At 32.5% G+C, this 17177-nt stretch overlaps 2 protein-coding genes across 2 annotated transcripts; both read left to right on the forward strand.

The window, feature by feature from the left end:
• The first annotated feature begins 897 nt into the window (after positions 1-897).
• On the forward strand, positions 898-5252 carry LOC125202705 (glutamate receptor 2.8-like). The gene is made up of 5 exons (XM_048101151.2): positions 898-1198; positions 2363-3648; positions 3732-4047; positions 4131-4519; positions 4583-5252. The coding sequence occupies exons 1-5, from the start codon at positions 901-903 to the stop codon at positions 5111-5113; spliced, it is 2820 nt and encodes a 939-aa protein (XP_047957108.2). The 5' UTR covers positions 898-900; the 3' UTR covers positions 5114-5252.
• A 3308-nt stretch (positions 5253-8560) lies between these two features.
• LOC125219911 (glutamate receptor 2.8-like) lies at positions 8561-16388 on the forward strand. The gene is made up of 5 exons (XM_048122005.2): positions 8561-8852; positions 13500-14800; positions 14884-15199; positions 15305-15693; positions 15758-16388. The coding sequence occupies exons 1-5, from the start codon at positions 8561-8563 to the stop codon at positions 16295-16297; spliced, it is 2838 nt and encodes a 945-aa protein (XP_047977962.1). The 3' UTR covers positions 16298-16388.
• The last annotated feature ends 789 nt before the right edge of the window (positions 16389-17177 follow it).

Consider the following 17177-nt stretch of genomic DNA (forward strand, 5'->3'; position numbering starts at 1 on the left):
TTACTAATTTTTCTCTCTTACTTTACCAATTGTTCATTAAAGTTCATAATATTTCAAAAGTTTTCAATTTCAAGGACGGAAGTAGTACATGATGGAAAGTTATATTAAAAATGCAACAATATATATTGTATCAAATAATGCTTGAAAATAGTTTCACATAAAAAATATTTAAAAAATAAAAAAGCAGTTCAAACGATATTAAATAAGAGTCGAAGGACCTCTAGTCATATTTCTAAAGTTTTAGTAGCTAATTTGATACCGATACATAATCACAGTACAAAAATATGTTCACTATTTTATTATTTTGTGATATGTCATATGTTAGGTAATTTACCTACACTTATAACACTGTAGTAATTTATTTTTTATTTTCTATAAATATTAGTAATAAATAATGGTATGAAAATATAGGTGCATTTATTTTTAATCTATTACTAAATTTTTAAAAATTATAATCATAAGGAAAGAATAAACTTATAAAATTATGCGATACTATCGTGATAACAATCCATAGCAAAAGACTAAAATGACATGTCTCATTAAAAGAAAAGGAAGGAAAAAGTTTAATAATATGTAATAAAATTGGTATTTAGTATCATGTTGAATATTTTTTTGACGACTACTGAGTGATAGGAAATAAATTGAATTTCTATGTCATCAAATTTTTAAATAATATAAAAAAGTGTGAACATAAATTAAAATGGATTGTCAAAAAATATGTTAACTCATTTCTCAGATTTTCATTGCATCGTCGACCATAACTACGTGAATCAATTTTCTTCTATGTGAGTATGTTGAATTATTCAACGCGTTTCTATTTATTGCGTAGAATCTGTAACATACTTCTCCATTTATATAATATATCACGTATGTGAAATAAAGATGAAAAAAGGAAAACCAATGGCCATGCTAAACAATACTATCATTAATCATTCTCATCTCTTCACAATCCATATTCTGATATTATTCTTGTTGTTCGGTAGCTACACCACCTCTGCTGCAGAAAATGGAAGTTCCGAAGGGCCTTCGACCATCCCCATCGGTGTGGTTCTAGACACGAACTCGCCTATGGGATCCATGGTGGATTTGTGTATGAAAATGGCGGTTGAAGATTTTTACAAAAAACATCCAAATTATGCAACGAGGTTGAAGCTTCACACTAGAAATGCAAACACTATACTTGATGCTAACTTTGCAGGTATGTCGTTGTAACCAAAAAAAGAAACAAATTATTTCTTGTCTCTTGTTGCTAATTTATTTTCTTTAATTAAACTTGTGCAAGAGAGCCTGTTTAGTTTATGTTAGCAAACGATCTTTGTAAGAAGTCCAAAGTCAACTACCAAAATATTTAATATTCAAAGTAAAACGTATAGGATCATTGATTTAAGCAAAGTGATTTTGACTTTCATAATTAGTCGAGATATGAGACTAACTTGACTAGGGTATCTTTTTTATAAAATTTATACTCTTATTAGTTCATTGTTGTATTAATTATTTATAGAAATAAATTATATTGGTAAGTTTCTCCTTTTTAATCAAGTGATCTTCGTTATTTATTAATAGTACTCCAATCAATTTTTTCTCACACTAACTATTTCTATGTTGCTTTGTTATTTGATATTTTTATTAGGTCTGATGTAATGAATAATGGATGTGTGAAAGAGACTTTTCTCCTTTTTTCATTATTTAATAAAAATTTTCAAAGTCTCATTTTTTTAGGAGATTAAATTTAATAGAAAATTATTCTAATCATGTTTTTGGCTTTAATTCGTGGCAAAATATGCTGTGGAATGTTAGATCAAATAAATGGAGCTACTTACATATATAGAGTTTTTGTAGTTTGAGGACATGTTCGGTTTTGGTTTCTGTAGAACAAAATTTATTTATTCAATAATTCTTGTTGGTTTTATTTGTGATATGATCCACCCACGTATTTTGTGAAAAAACACACGAATTTTGTCTTGAGCGCGCAATTTAAAGTTTTCAATTCTTTTTTTTTTCGTGACATAATTTGATATCAACATGATGTGTATATGGTCTCCAGTCAATATCCATGCATTGTCGTTTCTTTTTCTTCTTTCTTTGTCATACAATTATATATTCTTGATTTAAATCATAAAAAGACTTTCAAAAACTAACAATAAGACACTATCTCTACTCCTTAAAGAATAAAAATAATCATATTTTTTCCTTTTGAAATGTCTACAATATAGATATTACCCTCATTATCTCAACATATTTTCACTACTAATATTAGTAACTTTTAGGATTTGACTAATACATGGATCTTGATATATTTATCAATTCTTAATAGTTACAAGACAATTGTGCATTTCCATGAATGATTAGAGTTGTCATGCAGTTGTAGAGCTACTGAAGCAGGATGCCGTGCAAGGATTCATAGCACCAGGAAGATCAACAGAAGATGCCTTCTTTGCAGAACTCGGTCAAAATGTCCGCGTTCCGGTTATCTCCTTCACTTCAAGTAGCAAGGCCACTTCCTATACAGACAACCACTACTTGGTCAGGTCTACCCCTGACGACGCTGTGCAAGCGCAAGCTCTTGCAGCTATTTGCAAGAAGTTCCAGTGGTCGGAATTGGCTGTTTTGTATGAAGACACAGACTATGGCAGTCAGTTTGTGTCTCTTTTAAACAAGGAATTCCAAAAGGCTGATATTGGACTATCATATATGGTGGCTATCTCGAATTCAGCTGATGATAGCGATATCTTGCAAGAACTCAACAAGTTAGCAACGAGGCAGACACGTGTATTCTTGGTGATCATGAACGCCTACCTAGGAAACCGGCTGTTCCCTCTTGCTAAAAGAGCAGGGGTCATGAGTGAAGGTTATGCATGGATCGTCTCGAATAGTCTATCAGTTTTCATGGATTCCATGGATTTCGCTACCCATGATTCTATGGAAGGTGTTATTGGCATTAGACCTTACATGTCGCGCTCAAAAGACCTTGATAGTTTCCGAGGAAGATGGAAAAGAAATATAACTTTGAGCAGTGGTTCAGTTATGGAACTAAATGCCTATGGTCTGTGGGCTTACGACGCGGTCACTGCATTAGCATATGCAGCGGAAAAGATAAACTCTTCCATGTTGAATATCAGTGCAACCACAAATCGAACACAGAAAAGTTTAAGTGTCTCAACATTTGGTCCTGAACTTGTCAAGAAACTGTCAAACATCAAATTTAGAGGCTTGAGTGGGGAGTTTGAACTGGTTGATGGGAAGCGTAAAGCGTCCGAGTTTGAGATATTCAATGTGATTGGAAGTGGTGAGAAAACTGTAGGATTTTGGATACCAAACAGAGGAATAGTAAGAGATATTAGCACACGTTACTCGGACGGACTCAAAAGTATTGTATGGCCGGGAGATTCTCTTACACAACCAGTCGGTTGGGCTATCCCTTCGTCTGAGAAACTCAGAGTTGGAATTCCTTGGAAGCATGGATTTGAAGAATTTGTTCATGCAACAGATCTTGGAGATGGCATTGTAAAAGCATCTGGATTTTCTATAGATATATTCTTGGCTACCTTAGAGGCGCTACCTTTCCGCCTCAATTATGAGTTCCGTATCTACAATGATACCCGAGATATCAATTGGAGCTACGACGACATGCTACAAAAGATACCTGAGGTAATTTCGTTTTCTCATTGCATGCATTGTGCTAGAACAAGGCTTCCTTTAACATTGTGTTTCGATTTCTATTCTCAAAGTAGGAATTCGATATGGTGGTGGGAGACACGACGAATTGGGCTCCAAGGGCAGAATATGTTGATTTCTCACTCCCATATTCTGAATCAGGAGTTGTGCTAGTGGTCAAAAACAGGAAGCCATTCGACATGTGGATTTTTGTTAAGCCCCTGAACTGGGATCTTTGGTTGGCTATCATCGTGTCGTGCGTTGTGATGGGAATAGTTCTTCTCGTATTGGAACACCGTGTTGCTAGTAGTGAAGTAGATTCCACGATGGCGCCCAAGGAGAAGTCTGGAATGGTTTACTGGTCTCCCGTTGCAGTCCTTGCTTTCCCTGAAAGTAATAAGCTCTTCCTTCATTTCACCTGAAATATATCAAAATCTCATCAATAGTATTAAATTTCTTGTGTTGAATTTGGACAGGAAACATGGTGTCAAATGGCTGGTCTGCTCTGGTTTTAGTATTTTGGTTGTTCATGGCGTTCATACTAATGCAGAGCTACACGGCGAACTTATCAGCCATCCTGACCGTCGATCAACTGAAGTTCGCGTTTTCAGACAATTACTACGTTGGATGCCAAGATGGATCCTTCATGAAAAAATTCCTGGTAGATCAACTACACATCAGTGCTTCAAGGCTGAGGAGTTACGCCTCAGCGGAAGAGTACCATCAAGCGATGACGTTGGGAAGCAAGAATGGAGGCGTGGACGCCATATTCGATGAAATCCCCTACATGAAAATTCTTCTCAACAAATACGACGACCAATACAAAATGGCCGGACCAACATACCGGACTGGTGGCTTTGGCTTTGTAAGTTTTTCATTTTTGAAATCACTAAGTTTGCTTCTTAAATCTCATCAATATATTATACAGGCATTTCCCAAGGGCTCTCCTTTGGCTGCTCATTTCTCAAGGGCCATCTTGGATGTTACACAAGGCTCAAACATGACAGAGATAGAGCAAACGAATTTCGGCCCTGGATACTCTTCCCAGGATCCGCTTTCCGCAACGATCTCACAAGGAACCTCGAGTCTTACTTTCTACGAGTTTGCTGGGCTGTTCCTTGTGATAGGATCAGTGACGGTATTAGCTCTGTTTTGCTCGGAAACACCGATTGGACGAAAACTGACCACAAATGCTAGACAGTTTGTGCATAACTGCATCAATTTTAGGAGCTCATCAAGACTAAATCCTGTTGTGGATTCTACTAGTATTGCCGGAGAATCGACAGAAGGCGTGGCGGAGGATGCTCATGAACCGGTGCAAGATAATATGACTAGTCATCCTTCACCTCAACGTGGTGAGGTAAAAATTCATGAAATTGCCCTCATTGACAATGTTCATGCTGCTCAAAATTCTGGTGAAATAACTAATCGTAATGGGGAGAATAATCTAAGTGTATAAACATTTCCATCGTCGTTATATTAATTTGTATTTTAGATGTTGTAGCATAACAAAAACAGTGGAAAATCAAATTGTAACAACATGTTTGTAACTGTACCTTACTATTTAATTCCTTGTTACTCTTTTTGTTTCTTGATAATTGGTTTCTAACGTTTTTGACGGGTTTTAAAATATTCACAATTCATAACTAACAATGAATCCAGGATATAGACCTGGGATTCAGTGGCGGATCCAAAAATTTTGATTCAGGAGTACGATATTTACAGAGGTTTAGAGCTTAAAATCTGCTATTTTTATTAATTGTGAATATTTTATATAGATAGCTTATGAATTGTGAATATCTTAGTTGTTAGTTGTAAATACCTAATGTAAATATAAATATAGAAATACACAATAAATAAATTTTTTGAAAGAGAAGAAGAATATTTGGACAAAGTTTCAATATTAAAAAAAACGAAAAAGGAAAAATATAATACAAAAGATACAATATTTGGAAGTGATAAATATTTAGAAGTTCTATATGAATACAGATACTATAATACAACTAACATAAATTATTTGCTAAAGATTTTATTTTCAATGAATACAGAAGAAGTAACAAAAAGAGAAAATAAACCGCATCTACTGAGTAACAAACTTGAGACCCTATAATAATAATATAACTAGTACTCATCTGATGCGCCACAATGTCCACATTTATATTTTTGTATCGATATATGCTTAAGGAGTCAATGTTTGGGGGTACATTTGTACTGCCTTGTTCTACACTAGCTCTGCCATTGCTGGGATTCAATACAATGAATATTTAGGATTATTAACTTGTAAATACATGAACTTTTATTATTTTACGTTTTTTCTCCTAAACTTTATTTTTTGAACGTAAATATGTAAACTTTGCATTTTTCTAATTTTTCCCCAAGCAAAAATTAAACTAACGTGGCAAACTAAAACTTACTTGGCAATCAAAACAATGTAGTTTTGATTTTATAATTTAAAATTTTTAGAAAATGAAATTCCACCTACTAATCTCATTATTCTCATCAATTTCTTCCTTATTGCCTTCGTTCCATTTCCCAAATCTCCATTTTTTTTCAATCTCCTTTTTCAATTGCTCAAAACATACCATGAAAACATGACTCTCATCTTTGGATTTAGGTCTTACACACTCACAATTTAAAGGCAGATCTTATCGTACCCAATATACAACAAAGCACACTGTTATTTTACACTGTAAGCAAAAGCTATTTATATCAATTGGATCATAGATTAAGAATAAATAAGGCCAAATTGTCTGTAAAGTCATGAACTTCAATATAGTTTGATTTTTCCCATGAACTTTAAATGTTGCATGAAAAGTCATGAACTTTACCGGATTGTGTAAATTTCCCATCCGACCCGATCCGATATATTTACGACACAACTACTTATCATACGTGGCGCGCCGGAGGCATGACTTGGCAAAACTCTACTAATTCTGATTGTTTCTCTTCTATCTTTGCAATCTTTGACCTTGGACTTATCACAAACATACAAGTAGCACAAATGAAAACATACGATCGAATTCAGCATACAAATCAACATAAACATACAAATCGAATTTAGCATATATAAAAGTAGCATTAATTCTACAATTCGAATTGAACCATAAATTTGTCATTTGCCAAGTCACGCATCTGGCGCGCCACGTAGGATAAATTTGTGTCGGAAATCTATCGGGTCGAGTCGGATGGGAAATTTTTACAATCGAATAAAATAGATGACTTTTTATGTAACATTTAAAGTTCACATGGAAAAACCAAACTATGTTGTAATTTCATGACTTTACGGGTAATTAGCCCAATAAATAATCTCTTCCACTATAAAATTGCTATCATGTTCTAAAGCATTCAAGTTTAAATCAATGTTTATAACATTAATGAATGCAGTGTGAGTATTCACTAATCTAGCAAACAACGACAGCAACAATTAAGCCTAAACATATAAAGAAAAACTGCGGGCACCAAGAAAATCCAAGAATGACAATTGTATTTTGTCAAATATTTTCTGTGATTGAAAGAGAAAAGACGAAAGAAATGGAAGTTTGGGAAGATGAAAGAAGATACACAGATATACAGGAGAGAGGAAGAGGTGAGGTGGTATTTTATTTTGTTTAATTATATTTTGCCACATCAATTTTAATTTTTGGTTTAGGAAAAAATTAAGAAAAATTTAAAGTTTATGTATTTACATTCAAAAAAATAAAGTTTAGGGAAAAAATCAAAAAATGATGAAAGTTCATGCATTTATAGACAAATAACCCTGATAAATATTTACATTATAAAAAGAATATTACAATTAAAATTATAAATATATTTGATTAAATTATGATTTATCTCATACAATAACTTATAAAATTAGCTAATTAAATTATGACTTATGTGCATTTATCAATTGTCCCATACAAATTTTGATAAAATTTATGATTTTTTACTTTTCATCATTAAAAAACACTATTTCGTGTTATAATGTATGAGTTTTTTTTTCTTGAAAAATAACTTAATCAGCTTAGGGTTTATAAATATACTACTCCTATAAAACTCAATTAACTCGCGATGGAAGTATTAAATTTTAATGCGTGACAAACAAGAAAATTTTGGCTAGGAATTCAAGATGCAGGAGAAGAAATTTAGATGTTACTAGAAAATTAGAATATAGTACAATCCACGATAATCATCGTATCCATATCAATGAAACAAAGAACAAAACTCTAAAGGGAGCATATGATGATAAACATGGGTTTGGATTTCCCACTGTGGCTCCAAGTACAGCAGAAGCTGCTATTACGCATAGCAAATTATTTAAAATAAAAAAATTTAATAATTTATATATTATTTTAATATTATAATTTATTAATGGATGTATGTAACACCCTGTTATGCGTGGAGCTAGGGGATCCAAACCAACCCTGATGAACACAAAACCTAAAGCCCCTGCTAAAATTAGCTAACTAATCACACACTTATTTCATGATTAACTACAACTACTTAACTTGATCATCTCATCAATGAGCTGACTTGGCACCCACTCAGCTGTTGAACGGTTCACAGCTTCCAGCTCTCACAAACCTTCACCATTCCGCAAATTTCTTCAGCTCCTCTTTCTTTATTTAAAATTTATTCCAGATTCCTTATAAAACTCTTCTCCATTTTTTATACCATTATATGTATTTCTCTTCCCTTCTTTATTTCTATAAGTTTTGTGTTTTTTTTTTCATTTCTTAATTTTACACTCCATATCGTTGACGATAACTACATAAATCAATTTTCTATTTTTTTTCTATAGATATATACTATGTTGAATAGACCGCCCTGCGTTACTTCTTTCTAGTGTATTGGGTAGAATGTCACATTCTCTCTCTATTTATAACATATCATGTAGGTGAAATAACGATGAGAACTGTGCAAACCAATGGCCTACATTCATCTCTTCACAACCCATATTTTTATAGTACTATTTTTCTTGTTATTCGATATCTACACCAACACCACCTCTGCTGCGGAAAATGGAACTTCCGAAGGGGCACGGACTTCGACCATCCCCATCGGTGTAGTTCTCGACATGAACTCGCCTATGGGATCCATGGTGGATCCGTGCATTAAAATGGCGGTTGAAGATTTTTACGAAAAACATCCAAATTATGCAACGAGGTTGCAACTGCACACTAGACATGCAGACACTATACTTGATGCTAACTTTGCAGGTATGTCGTTGTAACCAAAAAAGAAACAATTTATTTCTTGTCTTTTGGAGCTATTTATTCAATTATTTGCTTTGATTGAACTTGTGCTAGAGAATCTGTTTAATTTATGTTAGCAAAAACGATCTTTCTTGATGAGCTAAGAAAGAGTCAAAAGTCAACTACCAAAATTATCTTAATGAGGTATCTTAGTGAGGTGTCTCTTCTTACTAATAAATTTAAGAAAATTATGTTTAAAAGTTAACCAACTATAAAGTAGAAAAATATAAATGACTATGAAAGAGTCAAAAGTCAACTATCAAATTTATTACTCTATCCCTCCCTTTTTAAGTGCAAATTTTATTTTTTTGAAAATATTAAGTTGTGTACTTTATACTCTATTCATTCAACTCATAAAACAACACTATATAAAATCTCGTGCTAGATAAAAATATTCCATTTAGAATATGATGGAAGATATTACTAATTAAGAAAGAGTTAGAAGTCAACTACCAAAATTAGTATTCCTTCTCCATGCCCTTTAATTGAGTCGTATTCAATTTTTTAAATTGTATTAATAGAATCATTTTATTTTTAGCAAAATTTAACACATCTCATATCTCTTACTTTATTCTATATCTTATTTTTAATTTTCTTACTTAACTTATTTAACATAATCTTTTTTAAATGGATGAAGGGAGTATTAAGAAAGAGTCAATAGTTAACTACTAAAATTATTAAGTACATAAGGATGAAGGAAGCATTAAGAAAGAGTCAATAGTTAACTACTAAAATTATTAAGTATTTTCAATGTAAAACGTAAATGATTCTCTTGAAGCATTTCAAAATTATTAAGAAAGAGTCAAAAGTCAACTACAAAAGATACCAGTATTATTTTCAAAGTAAAACGTGAATGCGTGATGTTGAAGTAAAGTAAAGTAAAGTAAAAAAACGAAATTCTAAATTAATCAAGATACGGCCATACGGGGTGAATTTAATTTATTGATAAGTTTCTCTCATTTAATCAAGTGAGAATTGTATTCATTAATACACCCTCCGAGTTAATCGAGATATGGGGTGAATTTAATTTACTTTACTTAAGTTATTTTGCTATTTTAATACTTCCACATTAGAAATAATTTCTTCTTACTTATTTTTTTTCTTTCTTACTAAATTTTCTTTTATCTATTTTTTTTATTTCTTATTTTATTATCGTTTTACTTTAACTCACTTATTATTATAATTTTTTTTAAATTGTGTGCTAAATGGAGGAGCAGTACTCTAAACAATTTTATCTCATATAGTACTAACTAACCATTCGTATATTGCTTTTTATATATATAATACAATACAAGTTAACTTTTCTCATTTTAGTTTGTTCCATTATGAGAGTTTATTTTTATTTTTTTATTAAAATAAATTAATGGATTTAACAATTCACTAACTCATTACACTCACATTTTATTATAAAACTGATACTCATTCAATCCACTATTTAAAAAGTCGTTTTGATTCGACGAAGGTTTTAAAAAATTCTTTGACGGAAAAGTAAAGGGAGAAAGTGAGTAGAATATGACACTCACTTTTAATAATTAGTTTATAGGGATATTGGCCCCTAATATCAAGGAACTTTCATAAAGTTGTGTTTTTTCCCACAAACTTTCAACATCACGAATAATATCACGAACTTTGCTCGAGTATGTTATCTTCCATCGGCAAAAAAAAATCCTGCAAATAATATTATGATACAAATTTTTTTCTTGTAATTTCTTGATAACAACTTCGAGAGCTTCAAGTTCTTCAAACTTTGAGGATAGTTTCACCAATTTTGTTTTTTTCAATCGATTAATATAGCCGAAATTTTTTCACTGTTGGAATAACGAACTCGGGTAAAGTTTGTGATATTATTTGTCAAGTTGAAAGTTCGTGGCAAAAACCCAACCTTTTGAAAGTTCAATAACGAGTTAGTGGAACATGAGGTGCACAAACTAAAATTTAGAATAAAGTAGTAATTGATTTTATAAACCGTGGACAATTCAAAATGACGAAATGACTCTTTGAATGGTGGACATATGAAATACTATAAAAGTGAGATATATATTTTACTTTCTTCAATATATTTTCACTTATATTTCTTAAAATTCGTGTTAAATAAAATGTGAACTCTTAAAGAGGGATGGATGGAAGTATCATTTTATCTCCAACGTAATGGATAATGGATGTGAGAAATTGGATTTTTTTTTTCTTTTTTTTCATAAATTTAATAAAAAAAATGAAAGTCTCAGTCATACAAGAGATTAAATCTTATAGAAAATTATTCTAATTGTATTTTTTAATTTAATTCGTGGCAAAATAAAATCTGGAATGAAATCAAATAAATAAAGCTAATTACATAGAGTTTTTGTAGTTTGAGGACATGTTCGCTTTTTGGATTTTGTAGAACAAAACATATTTATTCAATAATTCTTGTTGGTTTTACACTTTTAATTGTGATATGATCCACCCACGTATTTTGTGAAGAAAATACACGAATTTTGTCCGGGGCAATTTAAAGTTTTTATTTATTTATTTTTAGTGTATAGTAGGGACTTAAAAATAGAAACTTTTGAAATAATATGAGTTTTAATGAAAAATTTTAAAAGTAGGAGAAAGATAGAAAGAAAGTTGTTAGTGAAAAATGAATCACACCTTATTAGAGAGAAAAAAAATTCTTAAATAGAAAGTTTCTATTTTTAGGGATCTGACTAAAAAGAAAAAAGAAAAAATATTTTATTTTTAAAAGATTGAGAAAATATTATTATATGTTATACTTGGAATGACAAATAATTTTATTGTTTATTTTTTTATTTAGTGAATAAAAATAATATATTTGAATATACCATTGATTTAAGAGAGAAAAGGTTAATTGAAACAATATTTTAGAGATAAAAAGTGTGTAATGGATGTGTTAATAGTAATTTAGTGTTTTTTAAGGAAAAAATGTAAAATCTTTTATATTAATAAAAAATGTATTACACTCTCCGTTTCAGCTACGTTGTGTCGTATTTCTTTTAGGGACGTTCTAACAAAGTTGAGTCATTTTCCTTTTTGACAAAAAACAAAACATCCTATCACTTTTATTTTATTTCGTCATTTACTTTATTCTCTATTATTTATTATCTTTTTAATTTTATTCTATTTTTATTTAATCTATTTAATACAATTTCCTAATCTTCATGCCCAAAAATTTTATACCAAAATTTTAAAAAGAAGCGGAAGAAGGGAGTAATATTTATCAATCCTTTTGTTCCCAGAGGGAGTAGTGTACATAATTAATAATTTGATACCCACACGGTGTACTCTCATCAATATTATATCCACACATTATCATTTTTTTTCTTTTTCTATTTCTATTTGACTAAAAGTTCAATTTTAGTCACTTTCCTCTGTTTCAATTTTTTTTTAGTTTCATACATTAAGTTTGTAATTTTTGATCCATAACATATTGTTTTGATACCTTTTGGTTCAAAACATATTGTTATAGTTCAAAATAATCATTTTTTTTTTGTTAAAATTAATAATCAAAATATTTAATCAATTTAATAAGTATCCCTCTGTCACCCAAATATTGTCCCACTTTGACCTGATATGAATTTTAAGAAATGTAAATTAGTTTTATAATAAAATGTGAGTATGAATGATTTAGTGGAATATGAGATCTACTACCAAAAGAGGTAAAAAGCGAAATATGATAAATTTTGTGGGATAGACGGAAATAAAAAAAGTGGGACAAACTTTCAGGGACGGAGGGAGTAACTTCATTATAATTTAGGACTAACGTTCAATTTTGGCCCCGTACATTTTCCATAAATTCGTTTAGGGTCCCATACATTAAGTTTGTGACATTGTTTGGAAGTAAAATGTATCAAAATAATATGTTAAAGACAAAAAAAGTCATAAACTTAATATATGAACTAAAAAATTTTTTTAGGGCAAATATAAATGACTAAAATTGAACTTTAGTTTTTCTATTTGCATGTGTATCATTTTTTTATTATAGAAGTATGTAGGATGTTTTCTCCTCAGGAAGACTTCAAAGTGTTCTTTCTTAACTAAACCTTTAATGTGACAAGAAATTAAATTTAAAGAGCAATTGCGCCATAAAAAAAATGATCACACAACACCAAAGAAACATTTGACAAAAAAAAATAGAGTAGGGCTTTGAGATATCGATAATTGGGGGAAGAAAATCGATTACAAACAAACTGGAACTGCGTAAATACGAAGTGTACTTAGGAAAACAGAGAGTTGTTTCTGCATCACTGCTTGTAATACTAATGCCCGACTGCCGATGTGGTGCATGAATGCGTGGTTTGTGTTCGAGAAATTGTCTCATTGAACATAACAATGAGATACTATCTCTATCCCTTAAGCAAAGTAGTAATTTTTTTTCCATATTGAAATGTCTATGATATATTTCCATTTATAAACAGTATCTCAAAAATGTAGACCTTAACATCTCAAATTATTTTCATTACTAATATTACCTTTAGGAATGGAGTAATGTACTAATACATGCATCTTGATATTTTATCAATTCTGTAGGAGTTTCAAGATAATTGTGTATTTCTATGAATGATTCATATAGTCAATGATTTATGCATCAATAATATGAATTGTCATGTCATGCAGTTGTAGAGCTACTGAAGCAAGAGGTCGTGCAAGGAGTCATAGGACCAGAAAGTTCAACAGAAGATGCATTCTTTGCTGAACTCGGCAAAAATGTTCGCGTTCCTGTTATCTCATTCACTTCAAGTAGTAAGGCTACTTCCTATACAAACAACCACTACTTGGTCAGGACTACCCCTGACGACACCGTGCAAGCGCAAGCTCTGACAGCCATTTGCAAGGAGTTCCAGTGGTCGGAATTGGCTGTTTTGTATGAAGACACAGATTATGGCAGTCAGTTTGTGTCTCTTTTAAACAAGGAATTCCAAAAGGCTGATATTGAACTTTCATACATGGTGGCTATCCCGAATTCTGCTGATGATAGAGATATCTTGAAAGAACTCAACAAGTTAGCAACAAGGCAGAGACGTGTCTTCTTGGTGATCATGAACGTCTATCTTGGAAACCGGTTATTCCCTCTTGCTAAAAAAGCAGGGGTCATGAGTGAAGGGTATGCATGGATCATCTCGAATAGTCTATCAATTTTCATGGATTCCATGGATTTCGCTACCCATGATTCTATGGAAGGTGTTATTGGCATTAGACCTTACTTGTCGCGCTCAAAAGACCTTGATAGTTTCCGAAGAAGATGGAAAAGAAATCTACCTTTGCGCAGCACTACCGGTTCAGTTATGGAACTAAATGCTTATGGTCTGTGGGCTTACGATGCGGTCACTGCATTAGCATTTGCAGTGGAAAAGATAAATTCTTCCATAATAAATATTAGTGCAACCACAAATGGAACACATAAAAATTTGAGTGTCTCAACATTTGGGCCTGAACTTGTTAAGAAACTGTCAAACATCAAATTTAGAGGCTTGAGTGGGGAATTTGAACTGGTTGATGGAAAGCTTAAGGCGTCCGAGTTTGAGATATTCAATGTGATTGGAAGTGGAGAGAAAACTGTAGGATTTTGGATACCAAACAGAGGAATAGTAAGAGATATTAGCACACATTACTCAGCATCAGCAGATGAACTCAAAAGTATTGTGTGGCCTGGAGATTCTCTTACACGACCAATCGGTTGGGCTATTCCTTCGTCCGGGAAACTCAGAGTTGGAATTCCTTGGAAGCATGGTTTCGGAGAGTTTGTTGATGCAATAGATCTTGGAGATGGCCATGTAAAAGCATCTGGATTTTCAATAGATATTTTCTTGGCTGCCCGAGAGGTGCTACCCTTTCACCTCAATTATGAGTTCCGTATCTACAATGATACCCGAGATGTCAATTGGAGCTACAACGACATGCTAAGAAAGATACCTGAGGTAATTTCGTTTTCTCAAAACATGCATTGTGCTAGAACAAGGCTTCCTTTTACATTGTGTTTCCATTTCTATTCTCAAAGTAGGAATTCGATATGGTGGTGGGAGACACGACGAATTGGGCTCCAAGGGCAGAATATGTTGATTTCTCACTCCCATATTCTGAATCAGGAGTTGTGCTAGTGGTCAAAAACAGGAAGCCATTCGACATGTGGATTTTCGTTAAGCCCTTAAATTGGGATCTCTGGTTGGCGATCATCGTGTCGTGCATTGTGATGGGAATAGTTCTTCTCGTATTGGAACACCGTGTTACTAGTAGTGAAGTAGATTCCGCGATGGCGCCAAAGGAGAAGTCTGGAGTGGTTTGTTTTTTTCCAATAGCAGTTCTTGCTTTCCCTGAAAGTAATCTATTCTTCTTTAGCTCGACTCTATAAGATTTCAAAACCTGAAATATATCTAAATGTTTTCAAGAGTAACCCTAAATTTCTTGTTTTGAACTTTGGTTAGGAAATATGGTGTCAAATGGCTGGTCTTCTTTTGTGTTAGTATTTTGGCTGTTCATGGGGTTCATACTAATGCAGAGCTACACGGCAAACTTGTCAGCTATTCTGACAATCGATCAATTGAAGTTTGCATTTTCAGATAATTACCACGTGGGATGCCAGGATGGATCCTTCATGAAAAAATATCTGATTGATCATCTACATATTAGTGCTTCAAGGCTGAAGGCTTATGCGTCAGCCGAAGAATACCATGAAGCGATGAAATTGGGAAGCGAAAATGGAGGCATAGACGCCATATTTGATGAAATCCCTTACATGAAACTTTTTCTCAACAAATACGACAACAAATACACAATGGCCGGACCAACATACCGGATGGGTGGCTTTGGCTTTGTAAGTTTTTCATTTATCAACTCTATAAGTTTGCTTCTCTAAACTCATCAATATATTTATGCAGGCATTTCCCAAGGGCTCTTCTTTGGCTGCTCATTTCTCAAAGGCCATTTTGGATGTTACTCAAGGCTCAAACATGACAGCGATAGAGCAAAAGAATTTCGGCCCCGGATACTCTTCCCAAGATCCGCTTTCCTCAAGGATCTCACAAGGAACCTCCAGTCTTACTTTCTTTGAGTTTGCAGGGCTGTTCATAATAATAGGATCAGTAACTGGATTAGCTCTGGTTTGCTCGGAAACACCAATTGGACGAAAACTGACCACCAATGTCAGCCAGTTTGTACATAACTGCATCGATTTTATCGTACACAAGTGCATCAATTTTAGGAGTTCATCAAGACTTAATCCTGTTGTGGATTCTACTAGTGTTGCCGGAGAATCAACCGAAGGTGTGGCAGAGGTTGATAATGAACCAGATGGTGTGGCAGAGGTTGAGAATGAAGCAGTGCAAGATAATGTGGTCATTCATCCTCCCCCTCAAAATGGTGAGGTAGAAATACAAGAAATAACTCGTAGTAATGGGGAGAATAATCAAAGTGTATAAACCTTTCTATTGTCTTTCAGAATTTGTTTTTGGATGCTGTTGTGTAAGAAACACAGTGGATATTCAAAATGTAACTATATGTTTGTAACTGTCCCTTAATATTTATTTCCTTGCTATCTTTTTGTTTCTTGCTCATTGGTTTATGATGTTTTCATGATATCATGTGGATAAGAATTTCTGCAAGTTGGAATAGCAAAGACGCACTCACATGCACATTTAAATTTGTAAGGACTATAGTATTTAATTATTCTAATTAAAACTCAATCTAACATGCTTATTATTTTAAATTTTATAAAGACCCAATACCTAATTAAAATAGATTATTTTACTCTATTCGACAAAATAGCGAGAATATATGCATCCCTAAACCTTAAAATTATTTGTAATAACCGTGATAAACATCAATATACTATTCCAGAAATTATAAATCTTCATTTTGCCAAGTAATTTTCCAGGGTTTGTTTATAGTTTACTATGTCAACTGTGTGTTACATTCAGGTATTGTTCATGTTTGAATGTACTGCTGAGTCTGTTTTTGTCAAATCCTGATGTTTTACAGCTAAAGATAAGATCTCAGATTTTGTTTTTCAAGTTGTATCGAATATCGATAAAATTAAAATGCAATATGAATTTGGGCTTCCTACTTCTTTATTTCAACTGAAAAGCCCATTTTATGTGAGGCTGCGATTTGTTGGCCAGCCCGGCCCATCATACATTTATTACTCATGGCGAAAATTAAAAATATTTGCATTTCGACAACGAAATTTCCTGCCAGTCTAAAAGGCATCGTCGTATCTATAATCTATAAATATATAAAGCCAGAGTACATGGCAAGAAAATATTGATAACTATATTATAAAATTGTATTAGTATATAATAT

This window comes from Salvia hispanica, chromosome 2, assembly GCF_029641045.1.
Source record: "Salvia hispanica isolate PSC_SH4W2 chromosome 2, Shi_PSC_v1, whole genome shotgun sequence".
NCBI classification, from domain to species: domain Eukaryota; kingdom Viridiplantae; phylum Streptophyta; class Magnoliopsida; order Lamiales; family Lamiaceae; genus Salvia; species Salvia hispanica.